Source organism: Engraulis encrasicolus, chromosome 7, assembly GCF_034702125.1.
Source record: "Engraulis encrasicolus isolate BLACKSEA-1 chromosome 7, IST_EnEncr_1.0, whole genome shotgun sequence".
NCBI classification, from domain to species: domain Eukaryota; kingdom Metazoa; phylum Chordata; class Actinopteri; order Clupeiformes; family Engraulidae; genus Engraulis; species Engraulis encrasicolus.
This window is the reverse complement of record NC_085863.1, coordinates 15,285,274-15,308,918: the sequence shown is the minus strand read 5'-3', so window position 1 is coordinate 15,308,918 and position 23,645 is coordinate 15,285,274. Positions and strand designations below refer to the sequence as shown.

Below are 23,645 nucleotides of genomic sequence, written 5' to 3'. Positions count from 1 at the left end.
ATGAATTTTCGTTTACAACATAGCCTGCCCTACACCATAATTACAGTCAGTATGTTAATATCAGACAACTCTACTATCAAATCCTACAAGTACCCTGCAAAAGTACCAGCATTATGAATTACCGTAAACCCTCAAAAGAGCCAGACAAGAGTCAGAAATGTGTAGGCGACGTCACGTTCCGAGGTGATGACTACTACACCACTAGTCTGCTTCTGGAAACCAGCATTTGTTCGGTCGTGGACTCGTTTCTGAGACCCAAGGCATAGGAAACCGAATGAACAGATAATATGCACATCATGCTCGAAAGTATAGTTTTATCCAATGGGGGAATAGACTACAGACGTCCCCAGAAGAAACAGCAGTCGAGTAACAAATCAGATCTAATTCGGGGAGGTTTGGGTACCAGTTTAAATAGACTACAACGCTCCGCCCGCACCATCTAAGGGAGACGTACAAATAAAGAAAGGACAATCTGTAGTAGGCTAATATAGCCTATGATAGCATTATATACCCCAAACCTGTAGTTTGGCTTTATGCCTAAAGCTCACGCTTGGTACGTGCATGGAGGAGAAGACGTAATGTCGAGAGAGTGAAGATGTTGTGGGTTGTCCAAGAATGTACGTGCGCGTTTACTAGCAGAGTCACGTTTCTGTTCAGTACGTGGCAGGGGAAGAAATACGAAAGCTTCTCGAAATTTTCGGAGAGTTCTAGAGAGTGGTTTTGCCCGTGTTCAACACAGTGCGCGCTGACCCGAGAACTTTTTCAGCGCTCCATTTCCAGTATCAAAATTCTGCAAGGTAAGACCAAATATAGCTGCATTTGTACAATACAAGGCTACGTTGTTTCTCACAGCTCTTCTAAGAAAGGCTACGTTGTTACATCTTTGTAACAACACCAATGTCAACAACTTTGTAACAACCTGTCCAATGTAGCGAATTCTGTCATTATCGAAGTATGGCTGTAGGCTACGGTTTGAAATGTACCTCATAGCCTGTTTTAGAGAAGTTGAAGCTTATATAGATGTTGAGAACAGACCCAAAATGGGGTGATGAAATATGATGGGTTATGTCGGCACTGAAGGCGGCGAAATCAACAGTGCCTTGCTCTTTTGCGCAAGGGTGAAACAGCCTGATTTTCTCTAATACGATTAATATGTAATTACCACATTTTTTGCCTATAGAGCTTTAGGCTATGTAGCCTACATTTTGTCAATTAGTCAAACCTACCTTCTCACCATGTCAGACATGGGCTTCATGGAATGCGTTGGTATAGCCTACAATTTTCTGTACATTCGTGAGAAATTCCAAACTGCTAAAAGCCACAGAATGGCAAATAGAAGAGCGAGGCTATTCCTGAAACGTTGGTCTGTTTCTTCTCAGACTGTAGATTCCGTTGTGGAAATAATAGTGCAAACTTAATGTCATTTACTTGTGGAGACTTTAGGTGCCATGTGGCAAACATCAGGGCCAGGGTCATTAGGCCTATTTGGACTGTCTTTCCTCTCACACATCCACCCTCACCTTTTCCATAGCGCCCTTGATGGAGATGCGGGCAAGACACCAGTTATTTATTGAATGAAGCACTTTGTGAATTAGAAAAGTGGAAATGTTTTGTGGCAGGGTGTGTGTGTGTGTGTGTAGAATGTGAAGCAGGAGGTGTCAGGTCGTAAATAATCGTGGGGGAGCCCTGGCCTGCAGCCTCTCCAAAGGGCCCCACGGGGGGCCACGGGTCCCCTGCTGGAGGGAGATCTCTGGATGTGTGTGTGTGAATCAGGCTACTGTTAACACTAGTAGAAAAGCTAAATTTAGCCTCTTGTGGTCAGATAGTAAACAGGTTTGTTGTTGTGTTACATGCAGCAATGCAGTGACAGTAGCCTATGAGTGAATGCCATAGGCCAAAGTATGGGACAGATTTCTTAATCAATGCACTATGGGGCACAGTGTTTTGAAGATCTTTCCAATTATGTGGTGGAGAAAGGGGGGGGGAGAAAAAAAAAGTCTAATTCGCTAGAATTAAACGTGATGTGATGGGTGTGGTATAATCTGCACCCTAAGTGGAGTGCAACGATTATGAAGTTGAGATGTAACAACAAAGAGTATGAGAGTCCTCTCTGTTTGCTTTGATTTTATTTTTAGCATGGACATGTTTGCTCTTGATGACACAATGCAATATAATATGACATGCGGTAGGCTTAGGCTATAGATTGTTTCTTTTGTTCTCTATATGGGGTTCTGGCTGCAGGCACATAATTTGATATGATATGATAGGATAGGATATGATATGATATGATATGATATGATATGACATGACATGATATGATATGATATGATATGATATGATGGGATATGATTTGATTTGATTTGATTTGATGTGATGTGATGTGATGTGATGTGATGTGATATGATAAGTTGGTAAGGAAGCTAAATATATAAGAAGATTGTCTCTGTGCCACTGCCAGCCAGGGGTTTCAGGCTGCAGGGCTTCACTGTCACATTAGTCATCCCAGAAGACAGTGTATGGAAGAATAAATGCAACCTGACAATTGGATGTTGACTTTTTACAGAATGCATAGTTACAGCTCTAAAGGTTAAGCTACAATTTATGGTGAGGTTGAGCTACAGTGGAGAGACATTCTGACTGGAAACATGCAGTAATAGTGTCCTTGTGCCAATTACTTGTTCTGCAAACTACATTTTCGTAATAATTTAAATGCACTTACAAAAACATTAAATGATGTGAATGTCAAAAACTTTGACCATTTTCCATCTCCAGCCTCCCCCCTGCTGCCCTGACTGGATGGACACTGTAGAGAGCATGGATGCGCTTGTTTAAACAGACCAGATGTGCTTTTGACTGATGTTCAGGAATAGGTTTGGTCAGAACGCAACTTCTCGTCTGGTGTGGTTAATGCTTTGGCAAGTTCATTAAGAATTCTCTTGCCATTTTGGTCTTCTGTGGTAACATCTGCGTTCAGTCAGCATGTTCTGGAGAACTCAATTTGATTATGTTAAAAGGAAAAGAATATGCTCGAGCAACACTTAGTTTATGGACTGTTGAATGGAACAGAGAAGTTGCAAAACTAAACACAGTTGATGTATCAGCCTGCATTGCATTGTATCCCCCAATGTTTTCACATGGTTTCCTGTAGTAGGCAAACAAAGTTTAGAAACTTTACAACCTTCATGGGGGGATATATGGCATGGGAGAAGGCATGTAAGGAACAATTAAACACTGTAAAAAAACAAAGGAATGTTGGCCCTGCCGTGGCCAACCTGTAGGGCACTCGCCTGCCATGCGGGGTGACCTGGGTTCGATTCCCGGCCCGGGTTCTTTGCCGACCCCTCCCCGTCTCTTTCCCAATTCACTTCCTGTCCACCTCTCACACCGTCCTATCAAATAAAGTTGAAAAAGACCAAAACAATTCTAAAAAAAAAAAAAAAGGAATGTTATCTGTAAATTTTCCATTCCTCGAGCTGCTTGTCTAGTTGTGCATATAGTTTGTTTTGTTGCAGCTGGATTAGTCCAAACAAGTTCTGAGTTTCATGGCGCAATGTGGCATTTTAAAACAATTTAAGTGCTAAATGATATCACATAAAAAACCTGACGCTAGTCATCATATGGTCGTGCCGCTGCAGAAGATTACTGGGATCTCCCATCCTGCACGAAGTGAAGGCCACGTGTTCTGGAAACATGACAGCATTGTTTATAGCTTTGCGGTTGAGCGGGGCACCTGTGCCCTGTGTGTACTGTAATTTAGCAATCTAGAGTGGGATTAATTCTGCACAAGCAAGTGAAGGAAGGGAGCCTGAGGGGGTGGGGTTGAGAAGCTGCTGGTTTGGGATTTAGGGTAGGAGGTGAAAGTGAGGGGTGTGTGTGTGTGTTTGTGGAGTGGATCTGAAGCATGCTGTTAGGTACACAGACGCACCACACTGGCTTTGGAGTAAACACTCATCACACTGGAATGAGCTGCAGCAGCTGCGCTGGGCTGGGGACTGGGGACGGGGGTATGCTGTCTGTGCCCAGAACACCAGGCCTATTCCATCAAACAGTATTGAGACTGTCACAATGTTGTAATGGACAATTTATATTTTGTTCTTTCCTGATTATACTGCATATGTTATTAATGTGTTTTTCTGTGTATACAAAAATGCTTATTCTAGTTTGAGCCTTTTAGTTTGACCTACATCTGTTTAGAGCTACTCCGCTGTGAACTTACTGCTAGCTGCCCTTGTGAAACGCCTTGACGGTCCCAGAGCACGCTGCCATGAACCCCAAACCGTCACTACCACCACAAAAGTACAGCCTTTCAGTCATATGAAACAAACAAAGAAAAGCGCGAAGTGCTACTACAAGCAGAATTGCCAGAATTTATCCAGTGAGTGCAGTATATTTTATGTGATGGGGGAAAGTGACAACGGGGACAGAACGGGACTGTGAGTGTTGTTTTTGCTCCACAGATGTTACACAGCTGCATGACTAGAGAGGCCAGGCATCTGTGCCATATCTCCATTTGTTACTGATTATTTTTAGGGCTTGTTTTGCCTTTATCTTTTACAGGACAGTGGAGGAGAGACAGGAAATGAGTTGGGAGAGAGACAGGGAAAAGGTCGGCAAATGACTCGGCCCGGAATCAAACACGGGTCGCCGGCGTAGTAACCCAGTGCCATACCATTAGGCCACGGCCAACGGGCCGTCTTTTGTTCTCGATGCTCGTAACTCCTCTGGCGTCAACACACCAAAGAGTCTCTGAGCTCTGGGCATGAACCCCTTCCTGTTTAGTTCCAGAGTAGACCAGACGAGCATGACAACACACTACAGCCAAGATCCACTTCACTCTGAGCCAGCCAGCACTGTTTTCACCAGTAAATCAGCAATATAGAGTAGAGTAGAGTATCGTTTATTGATCCCAGGGGCTAATATGTCGGCGTCAGATTGATAGGGTGTTAAGACAGAAATGATAAGCGTCTTAAGCTCGGGCCAAATGGAATCGCAACGAGGGCTGTGTTGTAACCGAGTATGAAAGTAAATTATTACCTCGTCTTCCACCAAGGAGTTTATGTTTTCAGTTTGTTTGTTTGTCTGTTTGTTTGTCTGTCTGTCAGCAGGATGACTCGAAAACGTATGAACGGATTTGGATGAAACTTTGTGGAGTTGTTGGAAATGACAAAAGGAACAAGTGATTACATTTTGGTGGTGATCTGGATCACGATCTGGACCCAGGATTTAAAAAAAAGATTCTTCACTACTGTGGGCACTACTAGGGCAAATTTTGACATTCCAGTTTCCACGCAAAGAAAAAAACTCCACAAAAAGAAGGCAGAAATACTTTTAAAAAACAATATGGTGTAAAGTAGTCAAATGTTCTATCAAACAGCATCCTTGGCGGAGGTCTGCACTCAGTGTTCGAATTACGGGGGGTACCGGGGGGGTTTGACCCTCCCGATTGGGACTTGATACCCCCCAAATGGGACTAAATTACACTTTTGGGGGGTACTGGAAACATTGAGGTATTGTTAAAAATCAGATGTTAAAAATGTCTTGTTACTTGTAATTTTGAACGTGTACTATGAATAACAAAATAACATGAGTTTTTGGAACACCCCTTCAATGGACTGTACCACCAGCGGACGTTTCACATCCTCGCAGTTTGAGAGTTGTCAAAACATTCGGCAGCACCCACTGATAGGCAGGGTTGGTTCTGGTGCGCGGTGAATGTTACAGCTGCGAGCGAGGGGAGTCAAGGTGAAGGATCCCCGTGATTTGTGAGAAATGTACATGAAACTAATATGATTTCAACTTTAAAGAACTGAACTTACTAACACTCAAGACAGGTGACCGCCAATTCCCTTTCCCCCACGAGAGAAAAAAAAACGATAGCCCACATCAGAACTCCATCAAAGTCAACATACACAAGGGGTCTCAGTGAAAGAGGTGGACTGCAGAAAATAAAGGACGAGGCTCACCATGTTTGGAATATTATAATTTTTACTAAGTAAGAAGGCGCAAATGGATAGTGAGACTCCACAAACCAAGGATAGCTGTGTCAAGCAAGCTGTCTAGCGAGGCAAATGGATAGCAAGCAAGCTGTCTAGCGAGGCAAATGGATAGCAGCAGAAAGGTAGGAAAATTGGATTTTTACATTTTGTCCGCCGTGACAAATATAGGAGTAAATATTATTTTGACTTTGTTAGAGGCCATGCCATGTAGCATCTAGCAGTATTTTCCATGACTATGCTAGCATCTGATAGCACTTTTCAATCTCAAGAAAAGCGCACACATTACAAGCTAGCTCTATGTGGAATTTGGGAGTTGTAATTCTGATAATTTACAGCTTGATTCTGTATGTCAGGGTTCACTTTCCTGTTGACACGAAGTTCTTGGTTGTGTTTCCGTGGTCACTCACTACATAATGTTAGTTGCTAGTTTGCTTTTGGAAAGCCGCATATAGCTGTTTGTTTGAGGTTGGCTCGGGCTTTTTTTGTTCAGCATTGAGTGAGTTGGTTGTGCGTCTGTGCTTGTTGTTGCCAACTGTAAATTGGAGACGTTTTTGTTGCAGCAACGCGTGTGTATGACAGAAACTTTGGCTACTAGGTGGTTGAATCGGAGCATCAGTTTTCTCCGGTGTCGTGCTCGCTCTGGATTGTTGAACCTGACGTTGTTGCCAGTTCACTGCGCGCAGCACATAGGCAGTGTACTGCAGTGACAGATGATTTCCACTCCAAACATGCTCAAACTCTGCTTGGTGGCATTACATCTAAACCAAGCCAGTCTAAACTATTTTCTACTTAGGCCTATTTCTATGGCCACAAATCTGAAAACCCTGTCCAATATCCACTTTTACTCGCAGATGTTCATCCAAAACAGTTCAATCATGGAAACACCTAGGCTACTGAGACGGGTGCTTTGATGTGATCTTCCCGCAAACGTGGTCACTTGATTCATATGAGCTCTAGCAGGCAGTTTGCAAATAGTATATTGTTGTTGTTGTTTTGCACATCACGTCACATTAAAGCTCTGTTGTTGTATTACATTTTGTACAGTATATTACCACTCCCAGGAAAAAGATATCTCGCCCTTTTTTTTGGGGGGGGGGGGGGGGGGGGGGGGGGGGGGGGGGGGGGGGGGGGACGTCATCATTTGGTCCGCAAAAAGTCCGACCCCCCCGAACCCCGGTGGATAATTCGAACACTGTCTGCACTCTTGAGTGCATTTCTAGTTATTCTTGTCTTTTGAATAGTAGGAGAGTGTAGCTGTAGATAGTTATTTGAATAATTACTGTACTTATATGAATTCTTGCACTGCAGATTTGTATTCATAATCACCTGTATCAGCTGTACTGAAGGCAAATAAGAGGTGTTTGGCTGTGGAGTTGATGACTGGAGAGTGATGATTGATAAGAAGTGATGGTTGATGAGAAGTGACAGTTTTTAGTGGAAGTGGAAGTGTTTGCATGGCTGTCTTTCCTCACACTCTTAGCCTCTTACCCAATGCTGTCTGGGTGAACTTGCACTAGTAGAAGTGCTTGTCTGGTACAGTTTGCAGTGTACAGTGTTCTCAGTGCTTGCAGTACTTTCTTCACATTTTTGAGCTGGGACCTCATGGTGTCTGGGTGAACTCAAACTACATAGTGACGTGTTGCTCTATTTTGTTGAAGTGATAGTAGTGCTTGTATGGTTTTCTTCAAATGTTTAAGTTCTTACTCAACGGTATCATGTGTATCCATTCTAGTGATCAGGGACCTATACTAAGAAGCATGTTCAGGAGTAAGGCAGGTTAACTTAAGAGGTAACTGAAAATAAAAGAAAGGTCCGCAACACTGTTAAATGCTCCCAAATATTTAATGGCACAAAAAATAAAGGTCCGCAACACTGTTAAATGCTCCCAAATATTTAATGGCACAAAATTTTGTGCCATTAAATATTTGGGAGCATTTAACAGTGTTGCGGACCTTTATTTTCTTTTCAGTTATCTTACGATTGGTCCAGCACCTGTGCCACTGATGTGCGCGCATTCTTTGACTTTCTGAATAACTTAAGAGGTAAATCATCTAATAGAACAGCCCGGACCCATTCTAGTCATATATCTACCGCTGACCTCCCGTGGAGCCACATTTGCTGAACGCACCGCAGCGCAGACCCTCCTCCCGATCCGCCTCAGGCCAACAGCTTACTCACTCAGAGATGAGCAAGAGGCTCCATTTACGAGACAGCCTCTTCACATAAATGAACACACATGCGCATGAACACACACAGCACAGGCATGTGTGCACACGTGAACATGTGTACACGCACACACACACACACACACACACACACACACACACACACACACACACACACACACACACACAACCAGATATGTAGAGAGCTCTGTACGTACCGCTAGATTTCAGTAACTTGGATACTGCAAACAAAGTGACTGTAGGGAGAGCCATTGCTATTTGAACTAACTAAATAACGAAGGGCTGATTGGGTCAGTTTGGGGTCAGGAGAGGAATTGTCCTCTTAATTTGCATTTTAAAGGATATCCCAACTTATATGTCTATGAGGGAGCTTAACACCAACGCTCACCCACCCTAACAAACAAGTTTTTAAAACTGCTTGCACATTTGTGCCACAATGAAATTGAGTGTGGTTAAAATTCTTTTCTTGAACGTTCAGTGTCTGAACAGGTTTCCAGGTTTGTTTTGGACCAAGTTCCAGGTTTTTACACATGCTTTAAAGAACAAGCCAGCTGCAACATGTCATTGGAATAGCCAGCGTGCATGTGTGGCTGAGGTCCCATTTGTCAGGGATGGGAAGGTGTTGTCTCTCTTTAGTTAACCAATGCCTGTTGCTCTCTTTCCCCCTCTCCCTCTCCCTCTTGCTCTCTCTCTCCCCCTCTTGCTCTCTCTCTTGCTCTCTCTTGCTTTCTTTCTCTCTCTCTCTCTCTCTCTCTCTCTCTCTCTCTCTCTCTCTCTCTCTCTCTCCCTCTTGCTCTCTCTCTCTCCCTCTTGCCCTCTCACTTGCTTTCTCGCTCTCTCTCTCTCTCTCTCTCTCTCTCTCTCTCTCGTTCTCTCTTTTTCTCTGTATCTTACTCTTTCTCTCTCTTTCCCTATCTCACTCCCCTCCCCTCTCTCTCTCTCTCTCTCTCTCTCTATCTCTATCTCTATCTGTCCCATCTCTGTAGATACAGCTACGGCGAGATGCAGACGTGTGCAGTCGTCTTGGTGTTCTGCCTGTGCAGTCTGGCGTGGAGAGCAGACGCGGAGATCTTCACCTCCATCGGTAAAGTTATCTGGAGACCCTCTGGCTGTCCCACACGCTTCACTGCAGTGCACAGAACTCTGGCCTGACTTTTGTTTCGTCTTTTCTTGTCTTTCTTTTTTTGGCTTCAACAACACGTTTTGGGTTTTGCACGTTATCTGCGAAAGGGCTGTGAGGGCTAAAAATGTTGCAACAAAGAGAATTTGAAAGAAAAATGTCAGCACACTTAAATCCCCTTTATGTTCTTTTGAATAATAGGCCAAGCTTTTGGTCTACTGACCTTCATCAGGGCTCAGTCAGTAGACCGAAAGCTTGGCCTATTATTAAAAAGAACACAAAGGGGATTTAAGTGTGCAGACATTTTTCTTTCAATTTTACAGTTTTTGTTTATGTTTGGCACCTTTTAATCGAGAGTGCGGTGTGATCTGGCTAAACACGCAACAAAGATAATTTAAAAGGAACGCCTTAATGGGAGCTTTCCAGGCTGACCAGTTCTGCCAAATGTGTTATTTGTTAAACTGTAATTATGTAGTTTATATTGTGATGATGATGAATAATGGCTAATTGTGGGCGCGTGTCTTCATGTGGCTCAGTTACAACTACAACAACTGGAAAGGAAACCATAACAATGGGCAGGTCAGTTCTCGGTGACACTGTTCGATTTTATTGTTTTCCCACAAGCACACTTGTTCTTTCAGTGGAGGTACTGCGCCTTTGGACTTGGTGCCTGGTGTGGGTGCGTAGGTTCCAGTGGATTACCTTGAAGCAAGGAAGGGGAACTCGCACACCATAATGCAGAATGCAATAGTAAACTTTTGTTGCATTAAGGGAAAAAAAAGTGCTACCCAAGTGCAGTGCAGACGTTTCGGTTACAGTCAGACCATCATCAGAAGCACACTCACACATATGCACACACATATGCTAACAATGGCTTTGTTTATGAACGCAAGCCACGTCGTTCTTTTGATCTAAAACTTTTGGACATTTTGATTCTCGAAATGTTAGTGTTCCAAAAAAATGTGGTCCAAATATATCCCCTGTTGTTCGTCATTGTGGCTCTCTCTATTCCCATTTGGAGGAATGAAATAGACGATTGCATACAATCACCCGTGACTAATTATGGGTTGAAAGAGAAGACCAACACTTCCCACGTCAGTCACAGTGGTTTGGAAAACACTGGATTGACAAGAAGACAACAACATTCGTCAGTGTCTGTCAAGTGAATTGTCTGTCCCAAACTTTCAATGTCTCTGTAGCCTCTTACTGCAGATGGGGTCGCCAGCGGGCCTATTCACTATTTGCTGGAAATACTCAACAACATCATAACAACATTGCTATGACATTACTGACAGCCTTAAAGGGACACTGTGCAGGAAATGGTCAAAAAAGGTACTGCAACTATGCTACTCATTGAAACTGGGTTGGCTATCGCCAAATTTGATATTTACATGAAAGTTTACTAAGTAATAAACACATATTTTCTAGTATTGTCCAAGTAGAGTCATTTATGCAGCTAAAAATGGCTATTTTTAATAGCCATGGACCATGGAGAAGATCCCCTTTTCATGTATGAAAAGTGCAATTTTTGCAGTCATAATGAATACTTAGAATTTGATGGTGGTGATAAGTATTCATGAAAAAGGTATCATTAGTGAATGGGCAGCATGAATTCTGGAAATAAACAACTAAAAATCTCACACAGTGTCCCTTTAAGTAACAGATTAGGACATAGCCATTACAATTTTGGTGACAGTAAGGTTATAACATAGGCTCTGCGCTAAGGGGTTACAAGCATCAATGTGCAGCTCTTGTCCTTAAGGTGCCATGTTGCTCTGTAGCTGTGAAGTGTTTGATGAATAGGACGCTGTTGGAAGTGATTGCTATCTGCATTCTTGCACCTCACGTGTTGCTCCCCACCCCATTCCCCATTCCCACAGGCCAAATGACAGACTTGATCTACACGGAGCGGGAGCTGGTCCAGTCGCTCAAGGAGTACATCAAGGCGGAGGAGTCTAAACTTGCAGCTGTCAAGAGGTAGGCCAGCCAGCTGGGAGGGAAAACAAAATGATCTGCACACAATCGTGAAGCAAGATTAATCAGACACTGGCCATGTTTAATTAAATAGTTCTGTCGAGTTTACATTGCACTTTCATTTAGTTCTTTCTGAATTGTGAAGTGTTTACATGTTGTTTTCAAAACGGAATTGAGTTTTATTCTGAATTAAATTCTGTTTTCTTGTCCATACTAGTAAATATTGCGGTAACGCTTTATTTTACGGTACAGTATTTACTATGTACTTTCTGGGTAACAACTGGGTAACAGAGAGAAATTACATGGTACCTAGAATGTAAAAAGGTGGTAATTATGATGTAAATACTATGTAATTACAGGGGAAAAGCTCAAAACTTACCATGAAACTACACTGTGTATTTTCTGGGTAACAATTGGGTAACAGAGAGAAATTACCCAATTGTTATCCAGAAAATACACAGTGTAGTTTCATGGTAAGTTTTGAGGTTTTCCCCTGTAATTACATAGTATTTACATCGTAATTATCCCCCTTTTTACATTCTAGGAACCATGTAACTTCTATATGGTACAGTATTTACTGTACTTTCTGGGTAACAACTGGGTAACAGAGAGAAGTTACATGGTACCTAGAATGTAAAAAGGGGGGTAATTACGATGTAAATACTATGTAATTACAGGGGAAACCTCAAAACTTACCATGAAACTACACTGTGTATTTTCTGGGTAACAATTGGGTAACAGAGAGGAATTAGATGGTGTATAAAATTTAAAAGGGGGGTTACTACAAAGTAAATGCTATGTAATTAAGAAGAAAATATCTCATGAATTACTATGACAGTACGGTGTATTTTCTGGGTAATTATTGTTTGATGGCAATTTAAAAAAGGATGAAAGTACTACCTATTTACCTGTTTGTTTTACAGCAATACCACATTTAATTACTAGGTTAATGTGCTGCTCTGGATGGTAATTACACAACTCCAAAGTCAGAACTTACAAGGGAATTGCCCCAGTATTTCATTGTAGTTACTGTGTTTATCACCATACATACCCATGTATTGCATGGGTAAATGTGGTACTTACCTGACAAAACAATTGCTGGTGTCACACATTGCCATTGGGCTTTATCTTCATTCTTGTAGACGTTGAGTCAAAACTGTTTGGTAAGTACATGGTAGGTTTCTGCACTGTTACCAAGTAACATATATTTATTTACAAGGTAAAGAAGGGGAAACTGTACTGTAAAGTAAAGCGAATGCTCTTACCAAAGTATTACCAATTTCTTAGTAAATGAAAGATGAATCACCGCACACTGGTATCTTTGCTGGTAGTTTATTTGGTGAATTACCAATTTCTTGCCAAGTAATTAAACTTCTTTCATAAATCATGTAAGTACATGGTAAGTTTCTGCACTGTAAACCGAGTTACAAATATTCAGCTACCAGGTAAAGAAGGGGAAACTGTACTGTAAAGTAAAGTGAATGCTCTTACCAAAGTATTACCAATTTCTTACCAAGAAAATAAACTTGCTATGGTAAGTATCTGCACTGTTACCAAGTAACAGATATTCAGTTACTAGGTAAAAAAGGGGAAACTGTACTGTAAAGTAAAGCGAACGCTCTTACCAAAGTATTACCAATTTCTTACCAAGAAAATAAACTTGTTATATATCATGTAGGCCTAAGTACATGGTAAGTATCTGCACTGTTACCAAGTAACAGATATTCAGTTACCAGGTAAAGAAGGGGAAACTGTACTGTAAAGTAAAGCGAACGCTCTTACCAATTTCTTACCAAGCAATTAAACTTATTTCATGTATCATGTAAGTAGGTACGTTTCTGCACTGTTACCAAGTTACAGATATTCAGTTACCAGGTAAAGAAGGGGAAACTGTACTGTAAAGTAAAGCGAACGCTCTTACCAAAGTATTACCAATTTCTTACCACACAATTAAACTTGTTTCATATCATATAGGCCTAAGTACATGGTAAGTATCAGCACTGTTACCAAATTAGGGGTCTTACACACCAAGGCGGTAAAGCGTCGCGGAACGGCCACGTTTTTTACCGGCGTCGGTGAAAATACATTGAAACATATCTGTCCTTACACACCAACCAGCGGTAGTCGGGCGTCAGCGGCGCGGGAGCCGGCTCCGCGCCGCGCTGCATTTGGAAAATAGAACTCGAGCGTATTTTTCACGCCGGCGACCGGCGGTGTCTCATTCAAATGAATGGCAAAGTAGCATGCTAGCTTTGGCTGTGGCTAGGGTTTTGAATAGGACTGGCCGCGCACGCCGACGCTGTCAGTGTGCAAGGCAGAGAAAAGCACGCCGGCCAAAACGAAGCAGAAAGACCGCGTCCGTCCTGCGACCGTTCCGTTCCGCCTTGGTATCTTTTGGCCCTTACAGATATTCAGTTACCAGGTAAAGAAGGGGAAACTGTTCTCATAGGACTCTGTGTTAATTGCTAGCATGTAGGTAACATTTGCACTGATGTAGTCAGAGAACGGCAGGAAGTACAGGAGAAAGGTATAACCCAATAACTTAACTCAAGGGGAAATGTAATATGAGCTCATTTCCAAACATGGGACAGTATCACTTTAACATCCGAGTTGGCAGCAGATATAAAGACTCATCAGACCAGGCCTACATTTTTTACAATACAAGACTAGAGAAAGTATTGCCTGGACTGTTTCTGCTGCCAACTCGGATGGCTGCCTTGTTCCACACACACACAGGTGCATATATTTTATTATTATTATTATTATTATTATTTCATTCCAGAATTCCTGCTGCCCGTTCTTCATTTCCATTTTCATGAATATCACTTTCCAATTTCTAGGTATTATGACAGCACACATTGCAATTTTCATCAATGAAAAAATGAAAAGGGGGATTTTCTCCATGATCCTCAATTTTTAATTTAGAAACAGTCATTTTTAGCTGCAAAACTTACTATGTTCATGTAACCCAGTTGACAAATGCATATTAAAAACGTATTAGTTGATTAAATAGCATAAATAGTAAAATGGGATAATAAATAGTGATAATACTGATAAGGCAATTCATGAATGAAGGTTTGGTATCGTTAAAAACACGATTAACATAGCAGGACTTTTACTGTGACAGTTACGTTATGGGACTTTTATTTTGACATGCGTTTCCACGCATTCAGCTTTCCGTGGAGCCGTTCCAGTCAGTTGAGCTGAGAAGAGCTCGAAAGCTGAAGGAAAGACTTCGTTTCTTCGGCTCCACCTTGGAGCTAGATATTCAGTGTTCGAATTACGGGGGGTACCGGGGGGGTTTGACCCTCCCGATTGGGACTTGATACCCCCCAAATGGGACTAAATTACACTTTTGGGGGGTACTGGAAACATTGAGGTATTGTTAAAAATCAGATGTTAAAAATGTCTTGTTACTTGTAATTTTGAACGTGTACTATGAATAACAAAATAACATGAGTTTTTGGAACACCCCTTCAATGGACTGTACCACCAGCGGCCCAAGCAGCAAAACACGTTTTCTGAACCAATTGACACGTTTTTTAACGGTGTCATTTAGGTGTTGAATAAAACCAACGTGTCAAACACGTTTGTGGAACGTTTTCTTTGACACGTTTGCAAAAACACCTTTTAAAAGCGTTCAATACACGTTTAGGTTTGGTGTCAAATGACACGTGAAAATACCAACGCATCTGACACGAAATCTGAACGTAGAAATTTGGTGTCAAAAGACACGTTTCTTAAAACACTGATCTGACACCAAATTCGAACATGCAGTTTTGGTGTCAAAAGACACGTTTTTTAAAACACTGATCCGACACGAAATCTGAAAGTACAGATTTGGTGTCAAAAGACACGTTTTTAAAACACTGATCTGACACGAAATCTGAACGTACAAATTTGGTGTCAAAAGACACGTTTCTTAAAACACTGATCTAGCACTGAAGTCCAAGTTGTTTTTGTCTGAACTGGATGCAGCTGTGCAGCTCGCGCTTGGCCGGTTGCTAGGCGACCGCTCTGATTAACTGAAAATTCACTTCTTTTGCCTGACCTGACAGACCTTCACCCTCTTGATTTCACCGTAAACTTTTACTATTTTATCCTTCATCTTTCATATTTTCACCTTCTTTGACTTTACCCGCATCCTCTTTACTACCAACTATCAACCCTCCTTTTGACAATTTCTCTTTCTGGATCTACAACGTGAAACTTCAAACGTGAAACTCCGGTGAGTTGTCATTAGCATTTCGCTAATAACATTTACTCATTAGAAACAATGGGGGCTTTTAGACTGTAATGAAACGTGGTTTCCATACTTCTAGTCTACCGTTACGAACATTGTATTGTTCTATAGACTAGTATTTAAGATTACTACAGGTGCCACCTCTGTATTATTTTATTAATAAGGTGAGAAGACATAGAAGTATGTTTACAAGATTTTGTTTCATATTTCATACACGAGTCCCTTGAACCCAACGGACATTACAGTGAAATCCTCGCGACCAGCAAAGCATGATTTTTAGAGTGGGCTCATGCAGCTGCGGCCCATTATATTTGTCATGAGCATCACTTGTTGAATAAGTTCTTCTTTTCATGTTTCAGGTGAAGCCAACGCAAGCGTCCTCTTCAGCATTGACAACAGAAAGCCCAGACACAGACTGCACTCTAGCCCCTTAAGTCCAAGTGGCAGCTTGTTTTTAAAATAAATAAATACATGCATTACACATATGCTTTTCTTCTTTTGCATAACTAGGCTAACTAAGGCTATAATAATAACAGTTGTAATAATGGTAATGGCCTCATAAATGCTATAGGATAAAGCATAGGCCAAATTTTAAGCCCCTAACTGAAAAAGCAAGCCCATATGGCGCTGCGGCAGGTTTTATTTTTGGTGTCAAAAATAGGTGTTGAACACGTAATAAAACCCAAATGTACACCTTATTTGTACGTCCGTGGACGTGTTTTTCCGAACGTGTTGTTTGACACCATTTTGAAACGTTTAGAGAACGTGTTGGACACCAAAAAATAACCCTTTCAGAACGTGCTGAGCACGTAATCGGGAACCTACAAATTAACCATATCTGAACGCAATTCTGAACCTATTCTGAACCAATTCTGAACGTGTCACTCACCAAAAATAAACGTTAAAAAAACGTGTTGGGCACGTTAATTTGCTGCTTTGGGGACGTTTCACGTCCTCGCAGTTTGAGAGTCAAAACATTCGGCAGCACCCACTGATAGGCAGGGTTGGTTCTGGTGCGCGGTGAATGTTACAGCTGCGAGCGAGGGGAGTCAAGGTGAAGGATCCCCGTGATTTGTGAGAAATGTACATGAAACTAATATGATTTCAACTTTAAAGAACTGAACTTACTAACACTCAAGACAGGTGACCGCCAATTCCCTTTCCCCCACGAGAGAAAAAAAAACGATAGCCCACATCAGAACTCCATCAAAGTCAACATACACAAGGGGTCTCAGTGAAAGAGGTGGACTGCAGAAAATAAAGGACGAGGCTCACCATGTTTGGAATATTATAATTTTTACTAAGTAAGAAGGCGCAAATGGATAGTGAGACTCCACAAACCAAGGATAGCTGTGTCAAGCAAGCTGTCTAGCGAGGCAAATGGATAGCAAGCAAGCTGTCTAGCGAGGCAAATGGATAGCAGCAGAAAGGTAGGAAAATTGGATTTTTACATTTTGTCCGCCGTGACAAATATAGGAGTAAATATTATTTTGACTGTGTTAGAGGCCATGCCATGTAGCATCTAGCAGTATTTTCCATGACTATGCTAGCATCTGATAGCACTTTTCAATCTCAAGAAAAGCGCACACATTACAAGCTAGCTCTATGTGGAATTTGGGAGTTGTAATTCTGATAATTTACAGCTTGATTCTGTATGTCAGGGTTCACTTTCCTGTTGACACGAAGTTCTTGGTTGTGTTTCCGTGGTCACTCACTACATAATGTTAGTTGCTAGTTTGCTTTTGGAAAGCCGCATATAGCTGTTTGTTTGAGGTTGGCTCGGTTTTTTTTTTTGTTCAGCATTGAGTGAGTTGGTTGTGCGTCTGTGCTTGTTGTTGCCAACTGTAAATTGGAGACGTTTTTGTTGCAGCAACGCGTGTGTATGACAGAAACTTTGGCTACTAGGTGGTTGAATCGGAGCATCAGTTTTCTCCGGTGTCGTGCTCGCTCTGGATTGTTGAACCTGACGTTGTTGCCAGTTCACTGCGCCGCAGGCCAGCACATAGGCAGTGTTACCAGTGACAGATGATTTCCACTCCAAACATGCTCAAACTCCTCTTGGTGGCATTACATCTAAACCAAGCCAGTCTAAACTATTTTCTACTTAGGCCTATTTCTATGGCCACAAATCTGAAAACCCTGTCCAATATCCACTTTTACTCGCAGATGTTCATCCAAAACAGTTCAATCATGGAAACACCTAGGCTACTGAGACGGGTGCTTTGATTTGATCTTCCCGCAAACGTGGTCACTTGATTCATATGAGCTCTAGCAGGCAGTTTGCAAATAGCATATTGTTGTTGTTGTTTTGCACATCACGTCACATTAAAGCTCTGTTGTTGTATTACATTTTGTACAGTATATTACCACTCCCAAGAAAAAGATATCTCGCCCTTTTTTTTTTGGGGGGGGGGGGGGGAGGGGGGGGGGGGGGGGGGACGTCATCATTTGGTCCGCAAAAAGTCCGACCCCCCCGAACCCCGGTGGATAATTCGAACACTGTAGATATTGATAGAAAATTAATTCTAAGTTAGAGATACCTACTTCTAAGTTTCATTTTGGACCACCGAGCGACCTGCTCTGTAAATCTTTTGTGTTTTGAAGAGCAAGAAGCTGCGCTTCGTCGTGTATTGTTTCTGTTGAATCGTCTCGGTAAGGCAACCACCTGTATTTTCCCTACGGATGTAACTTGAATGTTATTGCTTATCACTGTGAAATACTTCGGTGAAACCTCAGAATTGTATTTTGTTTCGTTAATACTTGTTGTGTTTAGTGTGAAAAGGGTAGCCTATATTTTGGTTGAATTGAGTATAAGTTTAAAGCTTGGAATGAGCGGCCTGTAATTCACATGCTTGTGATCACGCACCCAGCAAGTGCGAGGGGAGAGGTCTGAACAAGTCCTCCTGATCATTACTGTGCTCGGCAATATCTGTGTGTAATTCCCGCGGTTTCAGTACCGAGTGATGTTTTTCATAGTATTCATCCTGTTATTTGATAATGGTTATGTAACTGAATGGTATGCAATGCTTTTCAGTATAAGTGAAGTGTATGCGGTTTGCATATATTTTCCTTTGAGAAGATTGATATTAATGTTGTACAACCAGAGGTGGAAAGAGTACCGAAAATTGTAGGCCTACTCAAGTAAAAGTAAGCTATCTTTAGGCTACTTTGCCAAAATCCTGCTCGAGTAAAAGTAAAAGTAGGCCTACCTATCTAAAAATCTACTCAAGTAAAAGTAAAAAGTACTTCACTTAAAAATGCAATTTGAGTAAAAGTACTTAGTTACATTTAATTAGCTTTTCTAGACAATGTAATGTTTCTTTTTCTTGAATATCGTCCTCCATAACCTCTATCTCTTGCTTGGCACCAGCCATCATCCAATACATTGATCCAAGATAGTACAATAGTGAAAATGCTGTGTGCCATCCTGCATCATCTTTAATTCCCGGCAGATTGTGGCATTATTTTGCGTGGCATTTTGTCTATTTTTTTACTCAGTACTCAGGCCAGGTTCCAGTGTAATTGAGTTAACAACTTGGGTCAAAATGTACTCAAGTACTAGTAAAAGTATTAATTTTAAAAACTACTTAAAAAGTTCAAAGTACTCATAAATGCTACTCAAGTACAATACTTGAGTAAATGTAATTAGTTACTTTCCACCCCTGTGTAGGCCTACAACTACTTTAAGTTTAAACTGTTTGAACTGATATTTGATAAGAAATGTGAACATTGTCCTGTGTACATGTGTAGCTTAACTAAGGGTATGGTTACACAGGTGAAGTTTTTTGGACCTGGATTCCGCTGTGGATTGATGACTGCGTTTGATGGCGAGCCACCCACCCCATTGAGTCGGATCCTGTCCTGTGTCATTGTACGTGGCGCATATGTGGTAGGGTTGTGACCTGCCTGTGTCACAACAACACTGACTGACTGACTTGAGTTGTTACTTTAACGGTTTACAAACTGAACTAAGGCCTTGAACTGAACGGAACTACTATAAAGGAACTACTTTTTCTTTTTTTTTCTTGAACAACTGAAAGGAACTCTTTTCTCTTTGAGGATTTAAAGGACTGATTTAAAGGACTGTTCCCAACTTTTATTTAAATTACTCACTTTTGAAGGACAATTCATTTTATTTTATTTTAAAGGGTCAATTCTTTTCTTTTATTTTGGGAATATGTACATATTTTCTACCTTGCAATTCATAACTAAAGAAAGAAAAAAAGTATATCCTTGTGTGGTGTCTTTTAATTGCACTTATCTTTTTGCACTCTCCCAGAGCCTAGTGTCTTTATTCTCTAGCTATTGAACCTGGCCTATCATCGACGTGTACATACCTAGTAGTGGGTTACATTCATACTAGTATATATTAGTTTATTACCTAAACATAATAAAATTTGGCAATAAGCAGCACAGTTCCAATGAGCAGCATAGTTGCAATACTGTCGTTTGCCACAATATACAATAAAAAAAAATGATTTCCACAATAATGCTTTGATTTGCTTTTGATGTATTTTTTTCCCTTCTTTACCTGGTAAATGAATATCTGTAACTCGGTAACAGTGCAGAAACCTACCATGTACTTACATGATATATGAAACACGTTTACTTTCTTGGTAAGAAANTCGTGAGCTTAGAATTATAAGGTTCTATCTCCGTTTATGGTAGTTCTGAGATATTGAGCATCAAAGTTTTTACATCCCAGCCGTTTTGTGAGATAGAACCTTTTTATTTTGTTAATAACAATGTGAAATAATACTTTTTTAACAAAATAACACCACACAGGCATTAATAAAAATGTAATGGGTCAGATTATGTCAAAAACTCAATTTTACCAAAAATGGAGATAGAACCTTATAATTCTCAGCTCACGAATTGGTAATACTTTGGTAAGAGCGTTCACTTTACTTTACAGTACAGTTTCCCCTTCTTTACCTGGTAACTGAATATCTGTAACTCGGTAACAGTGCAGAAACTTACCATGTACTTACATGATACATGAAATAAGTTTAATTGCTTGGTAAGAAATTGGTAATACTTTGGTAAGAGCGTTCGCTTTACTTTACAGTACAGTTTCCCTTTCTTTACCTGGTAACTGAATATCTGTTACTTGGTAACAGTGCAGATACTTACCATGTACTTACATGATATATAACAAGTTTATTTTCTTGGTAAGAAATTGGTAATACTTTGGTAAGAGCGTTCGCTTTACTTTACAGTACAGTTTCCCCTTCTTTACCTAGTAACTGAATATCTGTAACTCGGTAACAGTGCAGATACTTACCATGTACTTACATGATACATGAAATAAGTTTAATTGCTTGGTAAGAAATTGGTAATACTTTGGTAAGAGCGTTCGCTTTACTTTACAGTACAGTTTCCCTTTCTTTACCTGGTAACTGAATATCTGTTACTTGGTAACAGTGCAGATACTTACCATGTACTTACATGATATATAACAAGTTTATTTTCTTGGTAAGAAATTGGTAATACTTTGGTAAGAGCGTTCGCTTTACTTTACAGTACAGTTTCCCCTTCTTTACCTAGTAACTGAATATCTGTAACTCGGTAACAGTGCAGATACTTACCATGTACTTACATGATACATGAAATAAGTTTAATTGCTTGGTAAGAAATTGGTAATACTTTGGTAAGAGCGTTCGCTTTACTTTACAGTACAGTTTCCCTTTCTTTACCTGGTAACTGAATATCTGTTACTTGGTAACAGTGCAGATACTTACCATGTACTTACATGATATATAACAAGTTTATTTTCTTGGTAAGAAATTGGTAATACTTTGGTAAGAGCGTTCGCTTTACTTTACAGTACAGTTTCCCCTTCTTTACCTAGTAACTGAATATCTGTAACTCGGTAACAGTGCAGAAACTTACCATGTACTTACATGATTTATGAAACAAGTTTAATTACTTGGTAATACTTTGGTAATACTTTGGTAAGAGCATTCGCTTTACTTTACAGTACAGTTTCCCCTTTTTTACCTGGTAAATAAATATATGTTACTTGGTAACAGTGCAGAAACCTACCATGTACTTACCAAACACTTTTGACTCAACGGCTACAAGAATGAAGATAAAGCCCATGGCAATGTGTGACATCAGCAATTGTTTTGTCAGGTAAGTACCACATTTACCCATGCAATAAATGGGTACTTATGGTGATAAACACAGTAACTACAATGAAATACTGTTCCTTGTAAGTTCTGACTTTGGAGTTGTGTAATGACCATCCAGAGCAGCACATTAACCTAGTAATTAAATGTGGTATTGCTGTAAAACAAACAGGTAAATAGGTAGTACTTTCATCCTTTTTTAAATTGCCATCAAACAATAATTACCCAGAAAATACACAGTGTAGTGTCATGGTAAGTTTTGAGGTTTTTCCCTCTAATTACATAGTATTTACATCGTAATTACCCCCTTTTTACATTCTAGGTACCATGTAACTTCTCTCTGTTACCCAGTTGTTACCCAGAAAGTACATAGTAAATACTGTACCGTAGAGAGAAGTTACATGGTACCTAGAATGGAAAAAAGGGGGTAATTACGATGTAAATACTATGTAATTACAAGGGAAAACACAAAACTTACCAAGAAACTACACTGTGTATTTTCTGGATAACAATTGGGTAATTTCTCTCTGTTACCCAATTGTTACCCAGAAAATACACAGTGTAGTTTCACGGTAACTTTTGAGTTTTTTTCCTCTGTAATTACACAGTATTTACATCGTATTTACCCCCTTTTTACATTCTAGGTACCATGTAATTTCCCTCTGTTACCCAGTTGTTACCCAGAAAGTACATAGTAAATACTGTACCGTAAAATAAAGCGTTACCAATGTTTCTTTGTAAATATTCATGAAAAGATCATATTTGGCAATAGGCAGCACAGATTCAAGGAGCAGCATAGTTGCAGCAACTTTAAACCATGTCAGTGTATTTCAAATTAGAAACCGTTCCTCATCCAACCTGAAGAGTGACCAGAGAATTCCACCAGATCTACTTACTGCTGCTTTAATCATCAGTGCTGTGACTGTACAGTCTTAGTCACGTCTATTTCTCAAGAAAGCTCACTGCCACGACTGCAAATATTTCAGCAATGGAATCATGTTCTGTTGAAGAGTCTAGTCCAGCCAAGTAAAACATCATTGGAGTTCTATAAGGTCCATTTAAGTCAAGGAACACAAGAGATAACACTTCGGTATGACATTTTTAGTTTTTGAGTAAGTTATGAACTAAATTTGGTCATGTTCTGTGGAGTCAAAATAAGCCTGGATCTACATGTATGCATTGTTTTGGCCTTAGGTAATGCCTGTACTTAATTTAACAGTTTGGTGTCAGAAAAAATGCTTCACACGACATGCATACAGCAACACACTTCAACACCCAACATGCATACAACATGGCAATCAAACACATGCCACACTTTTGCAGCAAAATGCTCGAAAACACCTGTGCATGAAGGAAAGGTGTTCAAATGGGTCTTTATAAAAAAAGACGCTATCCTCAGTTATCACAGTTGAATTATAAAGTATGATTATTAACATTAGTACATAAAATTCACACATCAATGAACAGGACATAAAGCCAAAGTAATTAGTTTCACTGTTGAAAATGACTGCAAAGTAACGTTTTAATCATCCTAAATTTGATTTAATTGGATTTGCTCTCTGTGAAATCCACCTGTTGGCTATTTATTCTAAATTGAAACAAACGAAGGGTTGATAAATGAGAGAATGATCCCAAAGAGTAATTTTACGGTCCTCTTGTGTGTTAGCTGGGCCAATAAGCTGGACACTCTGACACGAGCATCCACGTCGGACCCAGAGGGGTTCCTGGCCCACCCCGTCAACGCCTACAAGCTGATGAAGAGGCTCAACACAGAGTGGTCTGCTCTGGAGAGCCTGGTGCTGCAGGACCCCTCCGACGGTAACCTCAGCTCTGTGTGTATGTCTGTGTCTGTGTCTGTGTCTGTGTGTATTCCGACGGCAAATGTGTGTATTCTGACCGCAAACGTGTGTGTGTGTGTGTGTGTGTGTGTGTGTGTGTGTGTGTGTGTGTGTGTGTGTGTGTGTGTGTGTGTGTGTGTGTGTGTGTGTGTGTGTG

At 40.7% G+C, this 23,645-nt stretch overlaps 1 protein-coding gene across 2 annotated transcripts in view; it reads left to right on the top strand.

Moving 5' to 3' along the window:
* Positions 1 to 314: 314 nt before the first annotated feature.
* Positions 315 to 23,645, top strand: part of LOC134452524 (prolyl 4-hydroxylase subunit alpha-2-like) — a 42,678-nt gene continuing 19,347 nt past the window's right edge. Inside the window, exons 1-4 of one of the 2 annotated variants that reach the window (XM_063202965.1) lie at positions 315 to 797; positions 9,169 to 9,266; positions 11,183 to 11,279; positions 23,317 to 23,468. In XM_063202965.1, the coding sequence (XP_063059035.1) occupies positions 9,185 to 9,266; positions 11,183 to 11,279; positions 23,317 to 23,468 (331 nt within the window). In that variant the 5' untranslated portion in view covers positions 315 to 797; positions 9,169 to 9,184. The remainder of the gene's footprint in view (positions 798 to 9,168; positions 9,267 to 11,182; positions 11,280 to 23,316; positions 23,469 to 23,645) is intronic. The other variant, XM_063202964.1, reaches the window with a different exon arrangement.